The following is a 22,541-nucleotide window of genomic DNA, read 5'->3' as shown; positions in this document are numbered from 1 at the left end:
TTGCAAAAACCATAAAACGCTATGATGACACTGTCTCTCATGAGAACCGCCACAGAAATGGGAGACCCAGAGTTAACTCTGCTGCAGATTATAAATTCATTAGAGTTACCAGACTCAGAAATTGCAGCCCAAATAAATGCTTTAGCGTTCAAGTAACAGACATCTCAACAGCAACTGTTCAGAGGAGACTGTGTGAATCAGGCCTTCGTGGTCGAAGTGCTGCAAAGAAACCACTACTAAAGGACACCAATAAGAAGAGACTTGTTTGGGTAAAGAAACACAAGCAACAGACATTAGACTGGTGGAAATGTTGTCCTTTGCTCTGGAGCCCAAATTGGAGATTTTGGGATCCAACTGCTCGGTGAACGGATGATCTCTGCATATGTGGTTCCCACCGTGAAGCATGGAGGAGGAGATGTGATGGTGTGGGGGTGCTTTGCTGTTGACACTGTCTGTGATGGGTTTAGAATTCAATTCACACAGCATTCTGCAGTGATACACCATCCTGTCTGGTTTGGGCTTAGTGGGACTATCACTTGTTTTTCAACAGGACAATGACCCAACACACCTCCAGGCTGTGTAAGGGATATTTGACCAACAAAGAGAGTGATGGAGTGCTGCATCAGATGACCTGGCCTCCACAATCCCCCAACCTCAACCTAAATGAGATGTTTTGTCATGATTCTTCAAAGTTACCACCCTTTGCCTTGATGACAGCTTTGCACATTCTTGGTATTTTCTCAACCAGCTTCACCTGAAACGCTTTTACAACAGTCTTAAAGGACTTCCCACATATGCTGAGCACTTCTTGGCTGCTTTTCCTTCACTCTGCGGTCCAACTCAGAAATATAACATATATTTTGATTTAACGCTTTATTTTAGAAAATGTTTTTTTGGTTACAACATGATTCCATATGTGTTATTTCATAGTCTTCACTATTGCTCTGCAATGTAGAAAATAGTAAAAATAAAGAAAAACCCTTGAATGAGTAGGTGTCCAAGCTTTTGACTGGTACTGTATGCTATGTTGTAGTTAGGCGGACAAACAAATGTTTTAAGTTGGCTACTACTACTGTTCACGTTAGCTACCTGGTTCAATCATCTGTCATGGGATTCAAGCTTTCATATAGGCTTTTGTGGTCACAAGTACTTGATCTAGCTATGTGTTTACTAACCAGTGCACGTTGGACCCTTCAGGAGATTGTGCTCAGGAATGGCACACATGCATTTGATGTGTGGGAAAACCCACCTCCTCCAGTCTACATTCAGTTCTACTTCTTTAATGTGACCAACCCGGCAGAGGTACTGAAGGGAGAGCGGCCTGCTGTTCTCGAGGTCGGACCTTACACGTACAGGTGAGATGTGGAGCAATTCATCGACAACGAGGAAAACTGTCACAGGCTATTAGATGAGATGCAGTCAGAGGAAAAGATGACCACATCCCAAGACATTTAAAAAAAAAAAGACAAAAAAATCTGTTCTGACAGTTGTCATGTGATAGTCCTTGTCAATAAATAGGAAGGAACTCAGCTGATGTTGCCGTAACTGATGACATCATGTCATGTCCTAACTTAACAGGATCAGGGGGTTTTGTGCTAAATGTGTTCCTCTGTGAATGAACCTAGCTTCGAATAGGAGGCCCCGATAAGACGGTTATTACTGTGGCGATCGAGTCAGCACTTAGGCCTTGGTCTCTATGGCTGCGTTTACACAGGCAGCCCAATTCTGATCTATTACCCTGTTATTTGTCTTTTTGACCAGTCAGATTAGATCTTTTTGACAACAACTGGCATGATAACACAAACAGATCTAGGACCAGGCTAATGTTTCCTTACACTTTCATCGTAACATCTTATCTGGCTTGCCCTCACCAGACAAAGCTTTGTCTTCAGCACATTCTTCACGGTTCTTGCCATCACTCACTGTGTTTTGTAATGTTTCCTTGCTCAGGGAGTTTCGTCCAATGGAGCGAGTGAATTTCCTAGAGAATGGAACCAAAGTGTCAGCTGTCAACACTAAGACCTATGTGTTTCAGTCTGACATGTCCAAAGGACCAGAGAGTGACCTGATCAGAACAGTCAACATCCCAGCTATGGTAGGCTACAACACAAACACACTTCCCTAGTCAGAAAAATCAAGGCCCTGGCTGGTTAGCTATAATAAATCAAACTGCCTCTTTTGTGTATGGAACTTAGAGAGAGTGTTCTGATTGAAGAGAGTTGTATCAGAGGCACCACGACGAGATTTACATAGTACAGTATATTCATCAACGTTTCAATTTACATTAGCAACGGAATGTCATGCGCTGAGAGAGGGTTCGTGGGCTTAGCTCAAATTTACCGTAAAGATTCCAAACGGAATGTCATGCGCTGAGAGAGGGTTCGTGGGCTTAGCTCAAATTTACCGTAAAGATTCCAACGGAATGTCATGCGCTGAGAGAGGGTTCGTGGGCTTAGCTCAAATTTACCGTAAAGATTCCAACGGAATGTCATGCGCTGAGAGAGGGTTCGTGGGCTTAGCTCAAATTTACCGTAAAGATTCCAACGGAATGTCATGCCCTGAGAGAGGGTTCGTGGGCTTAGCTCAAATTTACCGTAAAGATTCCAACGGAATGTCATGCGCTGAGAGAGGGTTCGTGGGCTTAGCTCAAATTTACCGTAAAGAGTCCAACGGAATGTCATGCGCTGAGAGAGGGTTCGTGGGCTTAGCTCAAATTTACCGTAAAGATTCCAACGGAATGTCATGCGCTGAGAGAGGGTTCGTGGGCTTAGCTCAAATTTACCGTAAAGATTCCAACGGAATGTCATGCGCTGAGAGAGGGTTCGTGGGCTTAGCTCAAATTTACCGTAAAGAGTCCAGTGTAGCCAGTAAAGCGCTCTGCAATGTCTCTCTGCAATGTCTACCCAAACGGATCCGCAACAGCTCGGACGGCACTCCGTTTGCGTAGCTCTCTACGTAGTTCTACATACGGTACTTTTTTTGTGGCTTAATTTGTTTGGAACATGATACAAAGGGAGCTCCATTTGTGTAGACTGTGAAATCACTACGGAGAGCCCTTAAACATGCTTTTAACAAACTATTCAACTATGCAGCAAATATTCATCCTAACCATATTACACTTTTGAATAATGCAACGATTCACAGGCAGACATTTTCTCGTCTGTACATTTCAGCTTCAGTATAAAAGCACAGAGCTAGCTAAAACTAACACGCTTCATCAAGTAACGTTAGTGATTTTTATTTATTTATTTTTGCAATTCGTTCCAATTATTGGCAGCAGAGAACTGGAAGGAAAGGTGGCCAAAGAAGGTGTTGGCTTTGGGGATGACCAGTGAAATATACCTGGAGCAGGTGCTACGGGTGGGTGTTGCTATGGTGACCAGTGAGCTGAGATAAGGCGGAGCTTTACTGAGCAAAGACTTATAGATGACCTGGAGCCAGTGGGTTTGGTGACGGCGATGTCATTTACAAAATTCAAAGTCAAGGATCGGTAGGATGGTCAGTTTTACGAGGGTATGTTTGGAAGCATGAGTGAAGGAGGCTTTGTTGCGAAATAGGAAGCCAATTCTAGATTACATTTTGGATTGGAGATGCTTAATGAGTCTGGAAGGAGAGTTTACAGTCTAGCCAGACACCTAGGTATTTATACTTGTCCACATATTCTAAGTCAGGGCCGTCCAGAGTAGTGATGCTAGGCGGGCAGGCGGGTGCAGGCAGCGATCGGTTGAAGAGCATGCAGGATGTTTGAGTCACAGAGTTGGTAGGTGTTCAGACTTCAAGTTGAAGTTTTATTGTCACATGCAGAAGTACAGTGAAATGCTTAACTTGCCTGCGATACCCAGTAATCAATATAAGCATAGTATAACCAGGGCTCTAAAGATCGACAAAGTATTTCGCTGTGCGACCAGGAATTTTTATTTTGGGAGCACTTGTCGATTTATGACAAAAATCTTCCAGATCATAATTGTTGTAATGATAAGGATTCGTTGTTTTAGAGAAACAAGCGAGTGCATATTAGTTATCGTCATGGTTGCACCATGACTACAGCGAAAACGTCTTCCTTCATTCATTCATGCATTTATCTGCCGAAGAAGCTATCCGTTTTCAATTGGTAGCACATGAACATTTTTTATTTAGAGCCCCGAGTATAATGAAATTATAAAAAATATATACATACCGTTGAAGTAGGACGTTTACATACACTCAGGTTGGAGACATTAAAACTAGTTTTTCAACCAACTCCATTAATTTCTTGTTAAAACTATAGTTTTGGCAAGTCTCTTAGGACATCTACTTTGTGCATGACAGAAGTAATTTTTCCAGCAATTGTTTACAGACAGATTATTTCACTTATAATTCACTGTATCACAATTCCAGTGGGTCAGAAGTTTACATACACAAAGTTGACTGTGCCTTTAAACAGCTTGAAAAGTTCAGAAAATGTCATGGCTTTAGAAGCTTCTGATAGGCTAATTGACATAATTTGAGTCAATTGGAGGTGTACCTGTGGATGTGTTTCAAGGTCTACCTTCAAACTCAGTGCCTCTTTGCTTGACATCATGGGAAAACCAAAAGAAATCAGCCAAGACCTCCACAAGTCTGGTTCATCCTTGTCAGCAATTTCCAAACGACTGAAGATACCACGTTCATCTGTACAAACAATAGTACCCAAGTATAAACACCATGGACCACGCAGCCGTCATACCGCTCAGGAAGGAGACATGTTCTGTATCCTAGAGATGAACATACTTTGGTGCGAGAAGTGCAAATCAATCCCAGAACAGCAAAGGACCTTGTGAAGATGTTGGAGGAAACGGGTACAAAGTATCTATATCCACAGTGAAACGAGTCCTATATCGACATAACCTGAAATGCCGCTCAGCAACGAAAAAGAAACGGCTCCAAAACTGCCATAAAAAAGCCAGACTACGGTTTGCAACTGCACATGGGGACAAAGATCGTACTTTTTGGAGAAATGTCCTCTGGTCTGATGAAACAAAAATAGAACTGTTTGGCCATAATGACCTTCGTTATGTTTGGAGGAAAAAGGGGGAGGCTTGCAAGCCGAAGAACACCATCCCAAAAATGAAGCATGGGGTTGGCAACCTCATGTGGTGGGGGTGCTTTGCTGCATGAGGGACTGGTGCACTTCACAAAATAGATGGCATCATGAGGAGGAAAATGATGTGGATATATTGACGCAACATCTCAAGACCTCAGTCAGGAAGTTAAAGCTGGTCGCAAATGGTTCTTCCAATGGACAATGACCCCAAGCATACTTCCAAAGTTGTGACAAAATGGCTTAAGGACAACAAAGTCAAGGTATTGGAGTGACCATCACAAAGCCCTGACCTCAGTCCTATAGAACATTTGTCGGCAGAACTGAAAAAGCGTGTGCGAGCAAGAAGGCCTACAAACCTGACTCGGGTACACCAGCTGTGTCAGGAGGGATGGGCCAAAATTCATCCAACTTATTGTGGGAAGCTTGTGGAAGGCTACCCGAAACGTTTGACCCAAGTTAAACAATTTAAAGGCGATGCTACCAAATACTAATTGAGTCTATGTAAACTTCTGACCCACTGGGAATGTGAAAGAAAGAAAGAAAAGTTGAAATAATTCATTCTCTACTGTTATTCTGACATTTCACATTCTGAAAATAAAGTGATGATCCTAACTGACCCAAGGCAGGGAATTTTTACTAGAATTTTGTGAAACTGAGTTAGCTAAGGTGTATGTAAACTTCCGACTTCAACTGTACATACAGAGCTCCAGAGTGGCACAGCGTTCTAAGGGACTGTATCTCAGTGCAAGAGGCGTCACTACAGTCCCTGGTTCGATTCCAGGCTGTATCACATCCGGTCGTGATTGGGAGTCCCATAGGGCGGTGCACAATTGGCCCAGCATCATCCGGGTTAGCTTGTGAATGATGAATCATTCTGTTCTATTTTCTTTCTCTCTCTGTTCCCAGACGGTGATGGAAAAATTCAAGGATACGTCAGTTATTGCCAATATCATCTCATCTTACATGAAGTCGGTGAATGAAGACTTGTTCACTACACACACTGTGGGAGAACTGCTTTGGGGCTATGAGGATGGCCTTCTCAAAGCTCTGAAAGTAGTGGACCCTACATTAGATGATGTGTTTGGACTCTTCTACAAGGTTTGATTCTCACTCACTACTCAATATGGACTGTATGGTTGGTTGTAATATGTTGATTGATGTTAGATATTTGTGTGTTTTTTTAAAGTGGTTGGTTATTTAAGTGCTGTGGTAATAATGTTTTGTAAATAGTCACTTCCATAAAGCAAGTATAGAATTAGATCTATGAAAGCCTTGTCATGTAAATGTCTATAGAAAACATTGTTTCAGAGTCAACACACTTTTTTACATGTTTTACATGTCAACGATTTTGAGTCTCCAGATCAGTATTCTGTTTTTATGAACTCACGAAGGAGGTGGGCGTTTCATGGTGGTTCTGTTTTTATGAACTCACGAAGGAGGTGGGCGTTTCATGGTTGTTCTGTTTTTATGAACTCACGAAGGAGGTGGGCGTTTCATGGTGGTTCTGTTTTTATGAACTCACGAAGGAGGTGGGCGTTTCATGGTGGTTCTGTTTTTATGAACTCGCGAAGGAGGTGGGCGTTTCATGGTGGTTCTGTTTTTATGAACTCACGAAGGAGGTGGGCGTTTCATGGTGGTTCTGTTTTTATGAACTCACGAAGGAGGTGGGCGTTTCATGGTGGTTCTGTTTTTATGAACTCACGAAGGAGGTGGGCGTTTCATGGTGGTTCTGTTTTTATGAACTCACGAAGGAGGTGAGCGTTTCATGGTGGTTCTGTTTTTATGAACTCACGAAGGAGGTGGGCGTTTCATGGTGGTTCTGTTTTTATGAACTCACGAAGGAGGTGGGCGTTTCATGGTGGTTCTGTTTTTATGAACTCACGAAGGAGGTGGGCGTTTCATGGTGGTTCTGTTTTTATGAACTCACGAAGGAGGTGGGCGTTTCATGGTGGTTCTGTTTTTATGAACTCACGAAGGAGGTGGGCGTTTCATGGTGGTTCTGTTTTTATGAACTCACGAAGGAGGTGGGCGTTTCATGGTGGTTCTGTTTTTATGAACTCACGAAGGAGGTGGGCGTTTCATGGTGGTTCTGTTTTTATGAACTCACGAAGGAGGTGGGCGTTTCATGGTGGTTCTGTTTTTATGAACTCACGAAGGAGGTGGGCGTTTCATGGTGGTTCTGTTTTTATGAACTCACGAAGGAGGTGGGCGTTTCATGGTGGTTCTGTTTTTATGAACTCACGAAGGAGGTGGGCGTTTCATGGTGGTTCTGTTTTTATGAACTCACGAAGGAGGTGGGCGTTTCATGGTGGTTCTGTTCTTATGAACTCACGAAGGAGGTGGGCGTTTCATGGTGGTTCTGTTTTTATGAACTCACGAAGGAGGTGGGCGTTTCATGGTGGTTCTGTTTTTATGAACTCACGAAGGAGGTGGGCGTTTCATGGTGGTTCTGTTTTTATGAACTCACGAAGGAGGTGGGCGTTTCATGGTGGTTCTGTTTTTATGAACTCACGAAGGAGGTGGGCGTTTCATGGTGGTTCTGTTTTTATGAACTCACGAAGGAGGTGGGCGTTTCATGGTGGTTCTGTTTTTATGAACTCACGAAGGAGGTGGGCGTTTCATGGTGGTTCTGTTTTTATGAACTCACGAAGGAGGTGGGCGTTTCATGGTGGTTCTGTTTTTATGAACTCACGAAGGAGGTGGGCGTTTCATGGTGGTTCTGTTTTTATGAACTCACGAAGGAGGTGGGCGTTTCATGGTGGTTCTGTTTTTATGAACTCACGAAGGAGGTGGGCGTTTCATGGTGGTTCTGTTTTTATGAACTCACGAAGGAGGTGGGCGTTTCATGGTGGTTCTGTTTTTATGAACTCACGAAGGAGGTGAGCGTTTCATGGTGGTTCTGTTTTTATGAACTCACGAAGGAGGTGGGCGTTTCATGGTGGTTCTGTTTTTATGAACTCACGAAGGAGGTGGGCGTTTCATGGTGGTTCTGTTTTTATGAACTCACGAAGGAGGTGGGCGTTTCATGGTGGTTCTGTTTTTATGAACTCACGAAGGAGGTGGGCGTTTCATGGTGGTTCTGTTTTTGTATTTCAGCAAAATGCTACAGATGACGGAGAGTATGTGTTTCTGACCGGTCAGCAGAGTTATAAGGACTTTGCCGTTATAGATCAATGGAAGGGTCAAAGGTAAGCCTTCTATAGAACATTCCACACCGTACTATGTTATAAACATATAAATACGAAAGTATTAGGCCTCCTATTGTCAAGAATGACCATAAACAAAAACTCATTTCATCTGTAATCTAATTGTTCAGTTTGTGTACAGACAACTTGACTTTTTCCACATTTTGTTACGTTACAGCCGTATTCTAAAATGGATTAAATATATATATATTTTTTTCCCTCAACAATCTACACACAATATCCCATAATGACAGCACAAACAGGTTTTGGGATTTTTAAAAGCAAAAAACGGATACCTTATTAAATAGCCACCTGTTAAATAGCCATCACTAGCACAGAGTGGCTGCTGCCTAAACATACAATACTGGTCAAAAGTTTTAGAACACCTAGTCATTCAATGGTTTTTCTTTATTTGTACTATTTTCTACATTGTAGAATAATAGTGAAGACATCAAAACTATGAAATAACACACATGGAATCATGTAGTAACCAAAAAAAGTGTTAAACAAATCAAAATATATTTGAGATTCTTCAAATAGCCACCCTTTGCCTTGATGACAGCTTTGCACACTCTTTGTATTCTCTCAACCAGCTTGACCTGGAATGCTTTTCCAACTGTCTTGAAGGACTTCTCACATATGCTGTGCACTTCTTGGCTGCTTTTCCTTCACTCTTTTGGTACAACTGATCCCAAACCATCTCAATTTTGTTGAGGTCGGGGGATTGTGGATGCCAGGTCATCTGATGCAGCACTCCATCACTCTCCTTATTGGTCAAATAGCCCTTACACAGCCTTGGGTCATTGTCCTGTTGAACAACAAATTATAGTCCCACTAAGCCCAAACCAGATGGGATGGCGTATTACTGCAGAATGCTGTGGTAATCATGTTGGTTAAGTGTGCCATGAATTGTAAATCATTCACAGACTGCGTCACCAGCAAACCACCCACACACCATAACACCACCACTTCCATGCTTTACTGTGGGAAATACACATGCAGAGATCATCCGCTCACCCACACCGAGTCTCACAAATACATGGCAATTGGGACCAAAAATCTCCAATTTGCTCTGGAGTCCAAACGACAGATTTCCACTGGTCTGATGTCCATTGCTCGTGTTTCTTGGCCCAAGCAAGTCTCTTCTTATTATTGGTGTCCTTTAGTAGTGGTTTCTTTGCAGCAATTTGACCATGAAGGCCTGATTCACGCAGTCTCCTCTGAACAGTTGATGTTGAGATGTCTTTTACTTGAACTCTAAAGCATTTATCTGGGCTGCAATTTCTGAGTCTGGTAACTCCTAATGAACTTATCCTCTGCAGCAGCGATAACTCTGGGTCTTCCATTCCTCTGGCGGTCCTCCATGAAAGCCAGTTTCATCATAGCGATTGATGGGTTTTGCGACTGCAATTGAAGAAACTTTAAAAGTTCTTGAATTTTTCCAGATTGACTGACCTTCATGTCTTAAAGTTATGATGGACTGTCGTTTCTCTTTACTTATTTGAGCTGTTCTTGACATAATATGGACTTAGCTCTATTTGGTAAAATACCAGATTCTGTATACCACCCCTACCTTGTCACCACACAACTGATTGGCTCAAACACATTAAGGAGTAAAGAAATTACACAAATTAAGGTTAGTGCTGTCTAGGTTAGTGCTGTCTAGGTTAGTGCTGTCTAGGTTAGTGATGTCTAGGTTAGTGCTGTCTAGGTTAGTGCTGTCTAGGTTAGTGATGTCTAGGTTAGTGATGTCTAGGTTAGTGCTGTCTAGGTTAGTGCTGTCTAGGTTAGTGCTGTCTAGGTTAGTGCTGTCTAGGTTAGTGCTGTCTAGGTTAGTGCTGTCTAGGTTAGTGCTGTCTAGGTTAGTGCTGTCTAGGTTAGTGCTGTCTAGGTTAGTGATGTCTAGGTTAGTGCTGTCTAGGTTAGTGCTGTCTAGGTTAGTGCTGTCTAGGTTAGTGCTGTCTAGGTTAGTGCTGTCTAGGTTAGTGCTGTCTAGGTTAGTGCTGTCTAGGTTAGTGCTGTCTAGGTTAGTGATGTCTAGGTTAGTGATGTCTAGGTTAGTGATGTCTAGGTTAGTGATGTCTACACACAGAGGAGTTACTCATTCGGCGCATCTCATTATGAATGAAGACAGGGTGCAGAACTTAAATCAAAAGGAATATTTAGTCTCTAGTCTATTGTACCGCACCTGTTATCCACAGCTTCTGAGGTTGCAGTGGAGATTGGCTGAGTGCACTGTAATTAACTAATAACTGTAATTTTAGATGGCCGTTTCTTAGCCTCGTTAAACCTGATCTCACGTTTTTGTTTTTACTTCAGGTGAAACAAAATGTGAGTGTTCTGGTCAGTGTGGTTTCGCAAGGCTAAATGTGATCTAGATTTCACAGAAGGCGAATACAGTCAGAATCCATTTGAAGTGATAACCGTGATAACAATGTGTTCTCTCTGCGTGCAGCTCTCTGAATTGGTGGACCACAGATGAGTGTAACATGATCAATGGGACCAATGGGGCCTCCTTTCATCCAATCATCACCAAGAACGAGACCCTCTACATGTTTTCCTCTGATCTCTGCAGGTTGGTTTTGGGTCTGAACTCTCATGTCTCTGTCATGGGTGCTTCCTCTACGTTTACATTATTTTCAGAGTTTGTCATCACAAGTTACTATTATTCAGCCTGTTTGCAAATTAAATACATTTAACTAAAATGCATGAGTTGAGTATAGGACTGTTACGGGGGTTTGTATTACCGCCACACCGGCGGTCACGAGTCATGGCCGCAGTCAATTTCCACGTGACCGTTTTAGTAACTAGACTTCTCCTCGCTCTGATGCTGCTGATGGTCATTAGTAGTCTACCAAACTAGCAAACTACCTGGTAGTCAGCACTCTATTGTCCCTCTAATCACTCGGACAGCTCACGTTGCGCAACATTTCTATAGGCTATGCAATTGAGTGAGAATCCAGTTTTGATGGCCTCTATTAAAAAGAAGAGGCTCCTATCAGCTTTCTATAGGCTAGGCCGACTATTTCTATTTATCAACTTTCCTAATATTTAGCACATTGCTTCTCTTTACAATAGGAGTATAGCCTACCTGACTGCCATTAAAATTAACCACTGGCTATTTAAGTGCATAGATGACATTTATTTTTTGCCCCTGTTTTGAGAAAGGTGCATGATAATGGTCCATTCCAAATAAATACAAATTCACACATATAGTAGTATATGTACAGACAAGATGAAATCAAGAATCGTATGGTGGGTGACAATATTAGCCTATCACTTGTGAATGATATATTATCTCTTTTGAACGATGCCCAGCTTGTGTGCAGTAAGGCAGGAAACGGCGCATGCCGGTTCCTCTAACATCAATATGCGCCCCGGAATTCAATAAGGTTTCGCACAGTTGCGTCTCCGACATGTCTGTCTTCACTTGTAGCCTGTGAGAAAGACCTGATCACTTGAAGGGTATTGGCTAATATGAATTCCTGAGAGAGCCATGTGAGGTGAGATGTCCGCTGGAGCACGCAGTCCCGTGTGTCTCAGTGCATGGCACTTGCAACGCCAGTGTTGTGGGTTCAATTCCCACGGGGGGACCAGTGCGAAAACATATATGAATATATGTGCACTCACTACTGTAAGTTGCTCTGGATAAGACCGTCTGCTAACTGACTAAAATGTAAGGGAATTATAATGATTCAATTCAGCCTAAGGCCACAACGACCACTGGCCGCAAAAGGAGGGGGCATTACAGCCCCACAAAGAGCATGTCGCCGGGTAATTGGAGGCATTATCAAGTGCTTGTCAAATTGTGAATGAGAGACTGAAGTGCGTACAGCCGGCACAAAAAACAAAGCAGAGCTTTGCCTTTTCATGCAACTTAAAAATATATATATATCATTATTCGCATCATACAGCCTTAGAATGTATTATGGGTCTCCCGAGTGGTGCAGCGGTCTAAAGCACTGCAACGCAGTGCTAGAGGTGTCACTACAGACCTGGGTGCGATCCCGGGCTGCATCACAACCGGCCGTGATCGGGAGTCCCATAGGGCAGTGCACAATTGGCGTGGGGGGGGCTTTACTTGACTCATCGCTCTCTAGTGACTCCTTGTGGCGGGCCGGGTGCCTGCAGGCTGACCTCAGTCGTCAGTTGAATGGTGTTTCCTCTGACACATTGGTGTAGGCTGGCGTCCAGGTTCAGTGGACGGGTGTTAAGAAGCGCGGTTTGGCGGGTCACGTTTGGGAGGACGCATGACTCAACCTTTCGCCTCTCCCGAGCCCGTTGGGGAGTTGCAGCGATGAGACAAGATCGAAATTGGGGAGAGAGAAAAAAAATATCAAAACATAATAGCCAAATGTTTTGTATCACAGCTAAAGTTGCATAAATAACTTGAAATTAAGCATATAGGGGGACCTATTTCTTTGTTAACCCTCAATACAGAATAGCCACATGTGCTTGGAGAAAATAAATGGTTTGGAGAAAATATCCTTTCTATTTTTTTTCAGTTTTATTTATACTATAAAATAATACCACGGATTTCTAAGCAAGTCTTGTCTGTCAGATGAACTAGTGTATCCCACATTAAAAAGAAAAGGAGAGCCGCACACTCTTAAGAACTCAGATTCAATAATAACCTAATAACCAACGTTTCAACAGACGAGCTGTCTTCGTCAGGGTATAATATAGCTCACAGCCATATGGCATAGCCAGATCCGGGCCTAACATAAGGACAACTCAAGAGTATTCTGTTCTTCTGAAATAGACTACATTTTCTTCATATCATGTTCCTTTAGACCTGTCTAAAATAAATAATGGATTTATTGTGATGGTGTAGGCTATATTACATGGAGTTATTACACGGAACCCAAACCTGCTGTGCGCGTGCGCCATCGTGCGCACATTTATTTTGTCCCCCTACGCCAAACGCGATCACGACACTCAGGTTAAAATATCAAAACAAACTCTAAACCAATTATATTAATTTGGGGACAGGTCGAAAAGCATTAAACATGTATGGCAGTTTAGCTAGTTAGCTTGCACTTGCCAGCTAATTTGTCCTATTTAGCTAGCTTGCTGTTGCTAGCTAGTTTGTCCTGGGATATAAACATTGAGTTATTTTACCTGAAATGCACAAGGTCCTCTACTCCGATAATTAATCCGCACATAAAACGGCCAACCAAATTGTTTCTAGTCATCTCTCCTCCTACCAGGATTTTTCATCTTTGAACTTATATGGTGATCGGCATCTACACTTTTACCACGACAACTGGCAAAATAGTTTGTCTTTCTATCACCCACATGGGTATAACCAATGAGGAGATGGCACGTGGGTACCTCCTTCTATAAACCAATGAGGAGATGGGAGAGGCAGGACTTTCAGCGCGATCTGCGTCAGAAATAGAAAGGAGTTCTATTTTAGCCCTTGGCATCGCAGACGCTCGTTGGCGCGCTTTAATTGAATAACATGGATTTCTACATTTGTTTTGTGACACTCGCGCACGTGATGTGTCCGGTCTGGTCAGCATGTTACACTATTTAAAATGTAGATGTTCTAAAGGTCTGTGTCAGTGGCATGTAAAGCTATTCGTGGAAGCCAGGAGATGTTAAATGTGTTTGTGTTTTGGGTCCTTGAGACCGGCAGTTATTTGCTTGACAATCACCAGCTGACAATTTCATGACTGCCACAGCCCTAATTGACTATTCACAAGGATAAAAGTAATTGCAAAAAGACAGAACAGTAGCTTAAAATATACAGGTTAATAGGGTGTGATGAAGTCAAACTGAATGCATGAGGCGGCAGGTAGTCTAGTGGTTAGAGTGTAGAGGCGGCAGGTAGTCTAGTGGTTAGAGTGTAGAGGAGGCAGGTAGTCTAGTGGTTAGAGTGTAGAGGAGGCAGGTAGCCTAGTGGTTAGAGTGTAGAGGAGGCAGGTAGCCTAGTGGTTAGAGTGTAGAGGTGGCAGGTAGCCTAGTGGTTAGAGTGTAGAGGCGGCAGGTAGCCTAGTGGTTAGAGTGTAGAGGCGGCAGGTAGCCTAGTGGTTAGAGTGTAGAGGCGGCAGGTAGCCTAGTGGTTAGAGTGTAGAGGCGGCAGGTAGCCTAGTGGTTAGAGTGTAGAGGCGGCAGGTAGCCTAGTGGTTAGAGTGTAGAGGCGGCAGGTAGCCTAGTGGTTAGAGTGTAGGGCGGCAGGTAGCCTAGTGGTTAGAGTGTAGAGGCGGCAGGTAGCCTAGTGGTTAGAGTGTAGAGGCGGCAGGTAGCCTAGTGGTTAGAGTGTAGAGGCGGCAGGTAGCCTAGTGGTTAGAGTGTAGAGTGGTTAGAGTGTAGAGGCGGCAGGTAGCCTAGTGGTTAGAGTGTAGAGGCGGCAGGTAGCCTAGTGGTTAGAGTGTAGAGGCGGCAGGTAGCCTAGTGGTTAGGTGTAGAGGCGGCAGGTAGCCTAGTGGTTAGAGTGTGGGCGGCAGGTAGCCTAGTGGTTAGAGTGTAGAGGCGGCAGGTAGCCTAGTGGTTAGAGTGTAGAGGCGGCAGGTAGCCTAGTGGTTAGAGTGGTTAGTGGTTAGAGTGTAGAGGCGGCAGGTAGCCTGGTGGTTAGAGTGTAGAGGCGGCAGGTAGCCTAGTGGTTAGAGTGTAGAGGCGGCAGGTAGCCTAGTGGTTAGAGTGTAGAGGCGGCAGGTAGCCTAGTGGTTAGAGTGTAGAGGCGGCAGGTAGCCTAGTGGTTAGAGTGTAGAGGCGGCAGGTAGCCTGGTGGTTAGAGTGTAGAGGCGGCAGGTAGCCTAGTGGTTAGAGTGTAGAGGCGGCAGGTAGCCTAGTGGTTAGAGTGTAGAGGCGGCAGGTAGCCTAGTGGTTAGAGTGTAGAGGCGGCAGGTAGCCTAGTGGTTAGAGTGTAGAGGCGGCAGGTAGCCTAGTGGTTAGAGTGTAGAGGCGGCAGGTAGCCTAGTGGTTAGAGTGTAGAGGCGGCAGGTAGCCTAGTGGTTAGAGTGTAGAGGCGGCAGGTAGCCTAGTGGTTAGAGTGTAGAGGCGGCAGGTAGCCTAGTGGTTAGAGTGTGGAGGCGGCAGGTAGCCTAGTGGTTAGAGTGTAGAGGCGGCAGGTAGCCTAGTGGTTAGAGTGTAGAGGCGGCAGGTAGCCTAGTGGTTAGAGTGTAGAGGCGGCAGGTAGCCTAGTGGTTAGAGTGTAGAGGCGGCAGGTAGCCTAGTGGTTAGAGTGTAGAGGCGGCAGGTAGCCTAGTGGTTAGAGTGTAGAGGCGGCAGGTAGCCTAGTGGTTAGAGTGTAGAGGCGGCAGGTAGCCTAGTGGTTAGAGTGTAGAGGCGGCAGGTAGCCTAGTGGTTAGAGTGTAGAGGCGGCAGGTAGCCTAGTGGTTAGAGTGTTGGACTAGTAACTGAAAGGTTGCTAGATCGAATCCCCGAGCTGTCAAGGTAAAAATCTGTCCTTCTGCCCCTGAACAAGGCAGTTAACCCACTGTTCCTCGGTAGGCCGTCATTGAAAATAAGAATTTGTTCTTAACTGACTTGCCTGGTAAAATATCTATTTTTTAAATCAAGTTCTGGTTTCACAGGACAGTCTGTGCAACAAGGTTACTTCTCTCAATAGCTTTCATGTTTCAGAATGCTTTTAATGAGGTTTACTTTCCACTAACACTCCTGTAATTACTGAACCCAGAGCAAAATCTTGCATGAGTTGGCTAGCTTGCTACTCCATGTGTTTGTAAACATTTATGTATCTCCTCTTTCACAGTAGATTAATCTGTGCTCTGTTCATTGTCCTCTTTGTCAGATCTATCTATGCCATCTATGAGGAGGAGAGCAGTGTGATGGGTGTCCCAGGCTACAGGTTCTCTCCACCCAGCAAGGTATTTGCCAACACAACAGAGAACGCTGGTTTCTGTTCCCCACCAGGGAACTGTCTGGGCTCTGGCGTGCTCCAAGTCAGTGCCTGCAAACAAGGTAATAATATAAAATGTATTTTCTGTGCCACTTGGCACTCAATTTTATACATTGAGTGCATATGTTTTTTATGTGATCCCTACGGGGGTTGAACCCACAACCTTGTCAGTACTAGTCAATGCCACACTCTTATCAACTGAGCCACTCATCGTCAGGACTGTAACCGTATGGATTCAAAACATCATCTGTCTGAGGTTCATTATTAACCCAATGAGGTGGGGGGGAAAAAACGTCATCTCAATGTTGTATCATATTTCCCATCCTAGATGCTCCGATCGTCATGTCTTCTCCACACTTCTACCAGGCAGATGAGAAGTTTGTCAAAGACATCTTCGGGATGAAACCAAACAAGAAGCAACACGAGACCATCATAGATATCAACCCGGTATGTAAACTGAACAAAAATATAAATGCAACAGGTAACAATTTTTAAAAGATTTTTACTGAGTTACAGTTCATATGAGGAAATCAGTCAATTTAAATAATTTCATTAGGCCCTAATCTATGGATTATCACATGACTGGGAATACAGATATGCATCTGTTGGTCACAGATACCTTTAAAAATAATACAAAATAAAAGACTAGGGGTGTGGATCAGAAAACCAGTCAGTATCTGGTGTGACCACCATTTGCCTCATGCAGCGTGACACATCTCCTTCACACAGAGTTGATCAGGCTGTTGATTGTGGCCTGTGGAATGTTGTCCCACTCCTCTTCAATGGCTGTGCAAAGTTGCTGGATATTGACGAGAACTGGAACACGCTGTCGTACACGTCGATCCAGAGCATCCCAAACATGCTCAATGGGTGACATGTCTGGTGAGTATTCAGGCCATTGGAGAACTGGGACATTTTCCGGTTCCAGGAATTGTGTACAGATCCTTGCGACATGGGGCTGTGCATAAATCATGCTGAAACATGAGGTGGCGGATGAATGGCACGACAATGGGCCTCAGGATCTCGTATCTCTGTACGGTATCTCTGTGCATTGAAATTGCCATTGTGTTCGTTGTTTGTAGCTTATGCCTGCCCCATACCATAACCCCACCGCCACCATGGGGCACTCTGTTCACAACGTTGACATCGACAAACAGCTCGCCCACACGTCTGTCATCTGCCCGTACAGTTGAAACCTGGATTCATCCGCGAAGAGCACAGTTCTCCAGCGTGCCAGTGGCCAATGGAATGTGAGCATTTGACCACTGAAGTCGGTTAAGACACCAGTGAGGACGACGAGCACACAGATGAGCTTCCCTGAGACGTTTTCTGTGCAGAAATTCATCAGTTTCATGTCCGGATGGCTGGACTCAGACAATTCCGTGGGAGAAGAAGCCGGATGTGGGGAGGACCTGGGCTGACGTGGTTACACGTGATCTGTGTGTGAGGCCAGTTGGATGTGCTGCCACATTGTCTAAAATAATCTTGAATGCGGCTTATGGTAGAGAAATTATTGTTCTCTGGCAATAGCTCTGGTGGACATTCCTGCAGTCTGCATACCATTTGCACTCTCCCTCAAAACTTGAGACATGTGTGGCATTGCGTTGTGACACAACTGCACATTTTAGTAGCCTTTTATTGTCCCCGGCGCAAGGTGCACCTGTGTAATGCTGTTTAATCATCTTCATATGCCACACCTGTCAGGTGGATGGATTATTTTAGCAAAGGACAAATACTCACGAACAGGGATGTAAACAAATTTGTGCACAGAATTTGATTAGAAATAAGCCTTTTGTGCGTTTGGAACATTTCAGGGATCTTTTATTTCAGCTCATGGAACATGGGACCAACACTTTACATACTGCGTTTTATATTTTTGTTTTGTGTATAACCTTTTGCCAAAAGTACCTTACCTCTGGCATCAGCGTGTTTTCAGTTTGACCACTAGAGGGAACACTATTACCACTTCAGTAGAACACGTCATAATTTTCAGAGCATTTTATTCTGGGTGATACACGGATCATTTTTATTTTTTACTACAGAAGTATAATCTCACTAATTTTCACACAAAGTGGACACACACATATACTATGATGCTCAGGAGACAAATTACAGTAACTACCTAAATCTAGCCAGTAAGAAAAGCTTGGTTTTTCATTGCAAAATGTTTTGCAACGGTGTGCACTAATGAACACGACCCAGTGCTCTTCCTGAGCCAAGACCAGTCAGAGGCAGTGTGTATAAAGTCCTTCCTGTTGATAAGCTGTTGTTTATAGAGCTGTTTGTGGTGCAGTTGGAGTGGCTTAGTACCAGGCGTAGAGACACTAAAGATAAGAGACTGGGGTTGTGTCCCAAAATGGCACCATATTCCCTATATAGTGCACTACTTTAGACCAGAGCCCTATGGAACCCTATTCCCTATATAGTGCACTACTTTAGACCAGAGCCCTATGGAAACCTATTCCCTATATAGTGCACTACTTTAGACCAGAGCCCTATGGAAACCTATTCCCTATATAGTGCACTACTTTAGACCAGAGCCCTATGGAAACCTATTCCCTATATAGTGCACTGCTTTAGACCAGAACCCTATTGAACCCTATTCCCTATATAGTGCACTACTTTAGACCAGAACCCTATGGAAACCTATTCCCTATATAGTGCACTACTTTAGACCAGAGCCCTATGGAAACCTATTCCCTATATAGTGCACTACTTTAGACCAGAGCCCTATGGAAACCTATTCCCTATATAGTGCACCACTTTAGACCATAGCCCTATGGAACCCTATTCCCTATATAGTGCACTGCTTTAGACCAGTGCTCTGCAGGGCAGACGACAGTTAGAGCTGGGTGAGTGTTGTTGGTTTCTTGTAATGTTCTGCTTGTGTCAGAAATGGCACTGTGTGTGTGTGTGTGTGTGTGTGTGTGTGTGTGTGTGTGTGTGTGTGTGTGTGTGTGTGTGTGTGTGTGTGTGTGTACTACCTTTAAACAGAGCCCTATGTTTCTGGAAAACAGGCCCATAATGTATAAACACATTTTTGCCTAATATATCTTGATTTAAAATATATATTTTTATTTAACTGGGCAAGCCAGTTAAGAACTTTCTTATTTACAATGACGGCCTACACCGGCCAAACCCTGACGACGTTGGGCCAATTGTACGCCGCCCTATGGGACTCCCAATCACGGGCGGTTGTGATACAGCCTGCAATTGAACCAGGGTCTGTAGTGACGCTGCGCCACTCGGGAGCATAAGTTGTGATGCTTTGTTTTTAATGCAGGTTTTTATTAGGCTGCTTCTGCGGCAACCGCTACAGGAACAAAGATTTATTTTTCACGTTGTCGCCTCAGTTACTGTCCCAACGCTCTAACTGCTAGGCTACCAGCCACCCACATCATAAAACTATATACTAAAATACATCATTACGTTGGATAAGGTACTGGCACTGACCTGTATATACTTCCTGTTTCTTTAACTAAAATACATCATTAAGTTGGATAAGGTACTGGCACTGACCTGTGTATACTTCCTGTTTCTTTAACTAAAATACATCATTAAGTTGGATAAGGTACTGGCACTGACCTGTATATACTTCCTGTTTCTTTAACTAAAATACATCATTAAGTTGGATAAGGTACTGGCACTGACCTGTATATACTTCCTGTTTCTTTAACTAAAATACATCATTAAGTTGGATAAGGTACTGGCACTGACCTGTATATACTTCCTGTTTCTTTAACTAAAATACATCATTAAGTTGGATAAGGTACTGGCACTGACCTGTGTATACTTCCTGTTTCTTTAACTAAAATACATCATTAAGTTGGATAAGGTACTGGCACTGACCTGTATATACTTCCTGTTTCTTTAACTAAAATACATCATTACGTTGGATAAGGTACTGGCACTGACCTGTATATACTTCCTGTTTCTTTAACTAAAATACATCATTAAGTTGGATAAGGTACTGGCACTGACCTGTATATACTTCCTGTTTCTTTAACTAAAATACATCATTAAGTTGGATAAGGTACTGGCACTGACCTGTATATACTTCCTGTTTCTTTAACTAAAATACATCATTACGTTGTATAAGGTACTGGCACTGACCTGTATATACTTCCTGTTTCTTTAACTCCCATCGTAGTTCTTGTGATGGTTTTAATTCTTCATTAAAGTTGTTATTCTATTATTATTATCATTATTGTTTTGTTGGGAAAGATCTCTCAAGGTGATAATTTCACTGTGCTGTTTTACACCTGTTCTATCCTGTGTACGTGGCAAATAAACTTTGAAACACACACACACACACACACACACACACACACACACACACACACACACACACACACACACACACACACACACACACACACACACACACACACACACACACACACACACACACAAATATTGTACATTTTATAGTGTACATTTGTATTGTACACAATGTGTTGTACTAATTTGGTCGATGCTGGTTTATACATATAAAGTGACTAGTACTAGGAATTTATAAATACTTATGGTAATATATACATCTAAACAGTAATTTATAAATACTTATGGTAATATATACATCTAAACAGTAATTTATAAATACTTATGGTAATATATACATCTAAACAGTAATGTATAAATACTTATGGTAATATATACATCTAAACAGTAATGTATAAATACTTATGGTAATATATACATCTAAACAGTAATTTATAAATACTTATGGTAATATATACATCTAAACAGGAGTAGTAGTGGCCAGTAGCAGTTTTTTCCCCAAATTGTATTTTACCTTTATTTTATTAGGTAAGTCAATTAAGAACAAATTCTTATTTACAATGACGGCCTACGCCGGCCAAACCCCGACAACGCTGGGCCAATTGTGCACTGTCCTATGGGACTCCCAATCACGAGCAGTTGTGATACGGCCTGGTATCAAATCAGGGTCTATAATGACGCCTCTAGCACTGAGATGCATTGCCTTAGACCGCTGCGCCACTCAGGATCCCAAATGAATACTAATACTAATCAGTGATTATTGTCTGAGTGGGTAGAGACCTGTGGATGGGCATAAAGTCAGTGTGGATAGTCTGGAAGTTGTTAGCCATTTTAACGCAGGTAAGCATTTTTCGTCATGAGTCTTGTTCTGCAGAGTGGTCACTAGCTGAAACAACCACATAGACACAACATCAGATTTGAACCCTAACCACACTGCTAACCCAAGTACCTAACCCTATCTTTAAATAACATTTTGCCAGCTTGAGTTACCGGATTTGGAAGAGTTCTGTGTATATTTCTGTGTGTTTCCGAGCCTCTGTTATGGACTTAGAACTGTGAAGAGACCCCTGGTGGAATGTCTTGTGGAGGGTATGTAGCTGTATGTTAGCTGTCTGAACAGACAGTTCTGTGCTTTCAACACGTCAATACCTCTCACAAAGACAAATAGTGTTGCAGTCAATCTGTCCTCTACTTTGAGCCAGGAGAGATTAACACAAACTCGGCAAAAAAAGAAAACGTCCTCTCACTGTCAACTGCGTTTATTTTCAGCAAACTTAACATGTATAAATATTTGTATGAACATAACAAGATTCAACAACTGAGGCACAAACTGAACAACTTCCACAGACATGTGACTAACGGAAATGGAATAATGTGTCCCTGAACAAAGGGGGTGGTCAAAATCAAAAGTAACAGTCAGTATCTGGTGTGGCCACCAGCTGCATTAAGTACCGCAGTGCATCTCCTCCTCATGGACTGCACCGAATTTGCCAGTTCTTGCTGTGAGATGTTACCCCACTCTTCCACCAAGGCACCTGCAAGTTACTGGACATTTCTGCGCGAAATGGCCCTAGCCCTCACCCTCCGATCCAACAGGTCCCAGACGTGCTCAATGGGATTGAGATCCGGGCTCTTCACTGGCCATGGCAGAACACTGACATTCCTGACTAGCAGGAAATCACGCACAGAACGAGCAGTATGGCTGGTGGCATCGTCATGCTGGAGGGTCATGTCAGGATGAGCCTGCAGGAAGGGTACCACCATGAGGGAGGAGGATGTCGTCCCTGTAACGCACAGCATTGAGATTGACAGCAAGCTCAGTCCGATGATGCTATGACACACCGCCCCAGACCATGACGGACCCTCCACCTCCAGATCGATCCCGCTCCAGAGTACAGGCCTCGGTGTAACGCTCATTCCTTCGACAATAAATGCGAATCCAACCATCACCCCTGGTGAGACAAAACCGCGTCTCATCAGTGAAGAGCACTTTTTGCCATTCCTGTCTGGTCCAGCGACGGTGGGTTTGTGCCCATAGGCGACGTTGTTGCCGGTGATGTCTGGTGAGGACCTGCCTTACAACAGGCCTACAAGCCCTCAGTCCAGCCTCTCTCAGCCTATTGCGGACAGTCTGCGCATTGATGAT

The 22,541-nt window shown here is 43.5% G+C and overlaps 1 protein-coding gene across 1 annotated transcript in view; it reads left to right on the top strand.

Annotated features, from left to right (window-relative positions):
• The window catches only part of scarb2c (scavenger receptor class B, member 2c), a 48,815-nt gene that overhangs the window by 1,050 nt on the left and 25,224 nt on the right, over window positions 1–22,541 (top strand). Inside the window, exons 2-8 of the mRNA XM_035783102.2 lie at window positions 1,198–1,355; window positions 1,951–2,095; window positions 5,969–6,160; window positions 8,159–8,250; window positions 10,703–10,822; window positions 16,007–16,176; window positions 16,443–16,561. Of these exons, the coding sequence (XP_035638995.1) occupies window positions 1,198–1,355; window positions 1,951–2,095; window positions 5,969–6,160; window positions 8,159–8,250; window positions 10,703–10,822; window positions 16,007–16,176; window positions 16,443–16,561 (996 nt within the window). The remainder of the gene's footprint in view (window positions 1–1,197; window positions 1,356–1,950; window positions 2,096–5,968; window positions 6,161–8,158; window positions 8,251–10,702; window positions 10,823–16,006; window positions 16,177–16,442; window positions 16,562–22,541) is intronic.

This window comes from Oncorhynchus keta, chromosome 12 (genome assembly GCF_023373465.1).
Source record: "Oncorhynchus keta strain PuntledgeMale-10-30-2019 chromosome 12, Oket_V2, whole genome shotgun sequence".
Classification (NCBI taxonomy): domain Eukaryota; kingdom Metazoa; phylum Chordata; class Actinopteri; order Salmoniformes; family Salmonidae; genus Oncorhynchus; species Oncorhynchus keta.
The sequence above is the reverse complement of the archived record's forward strand: the minus strand, read 5'-3'. Positions and strand labels throughout refer to the sequence as shown.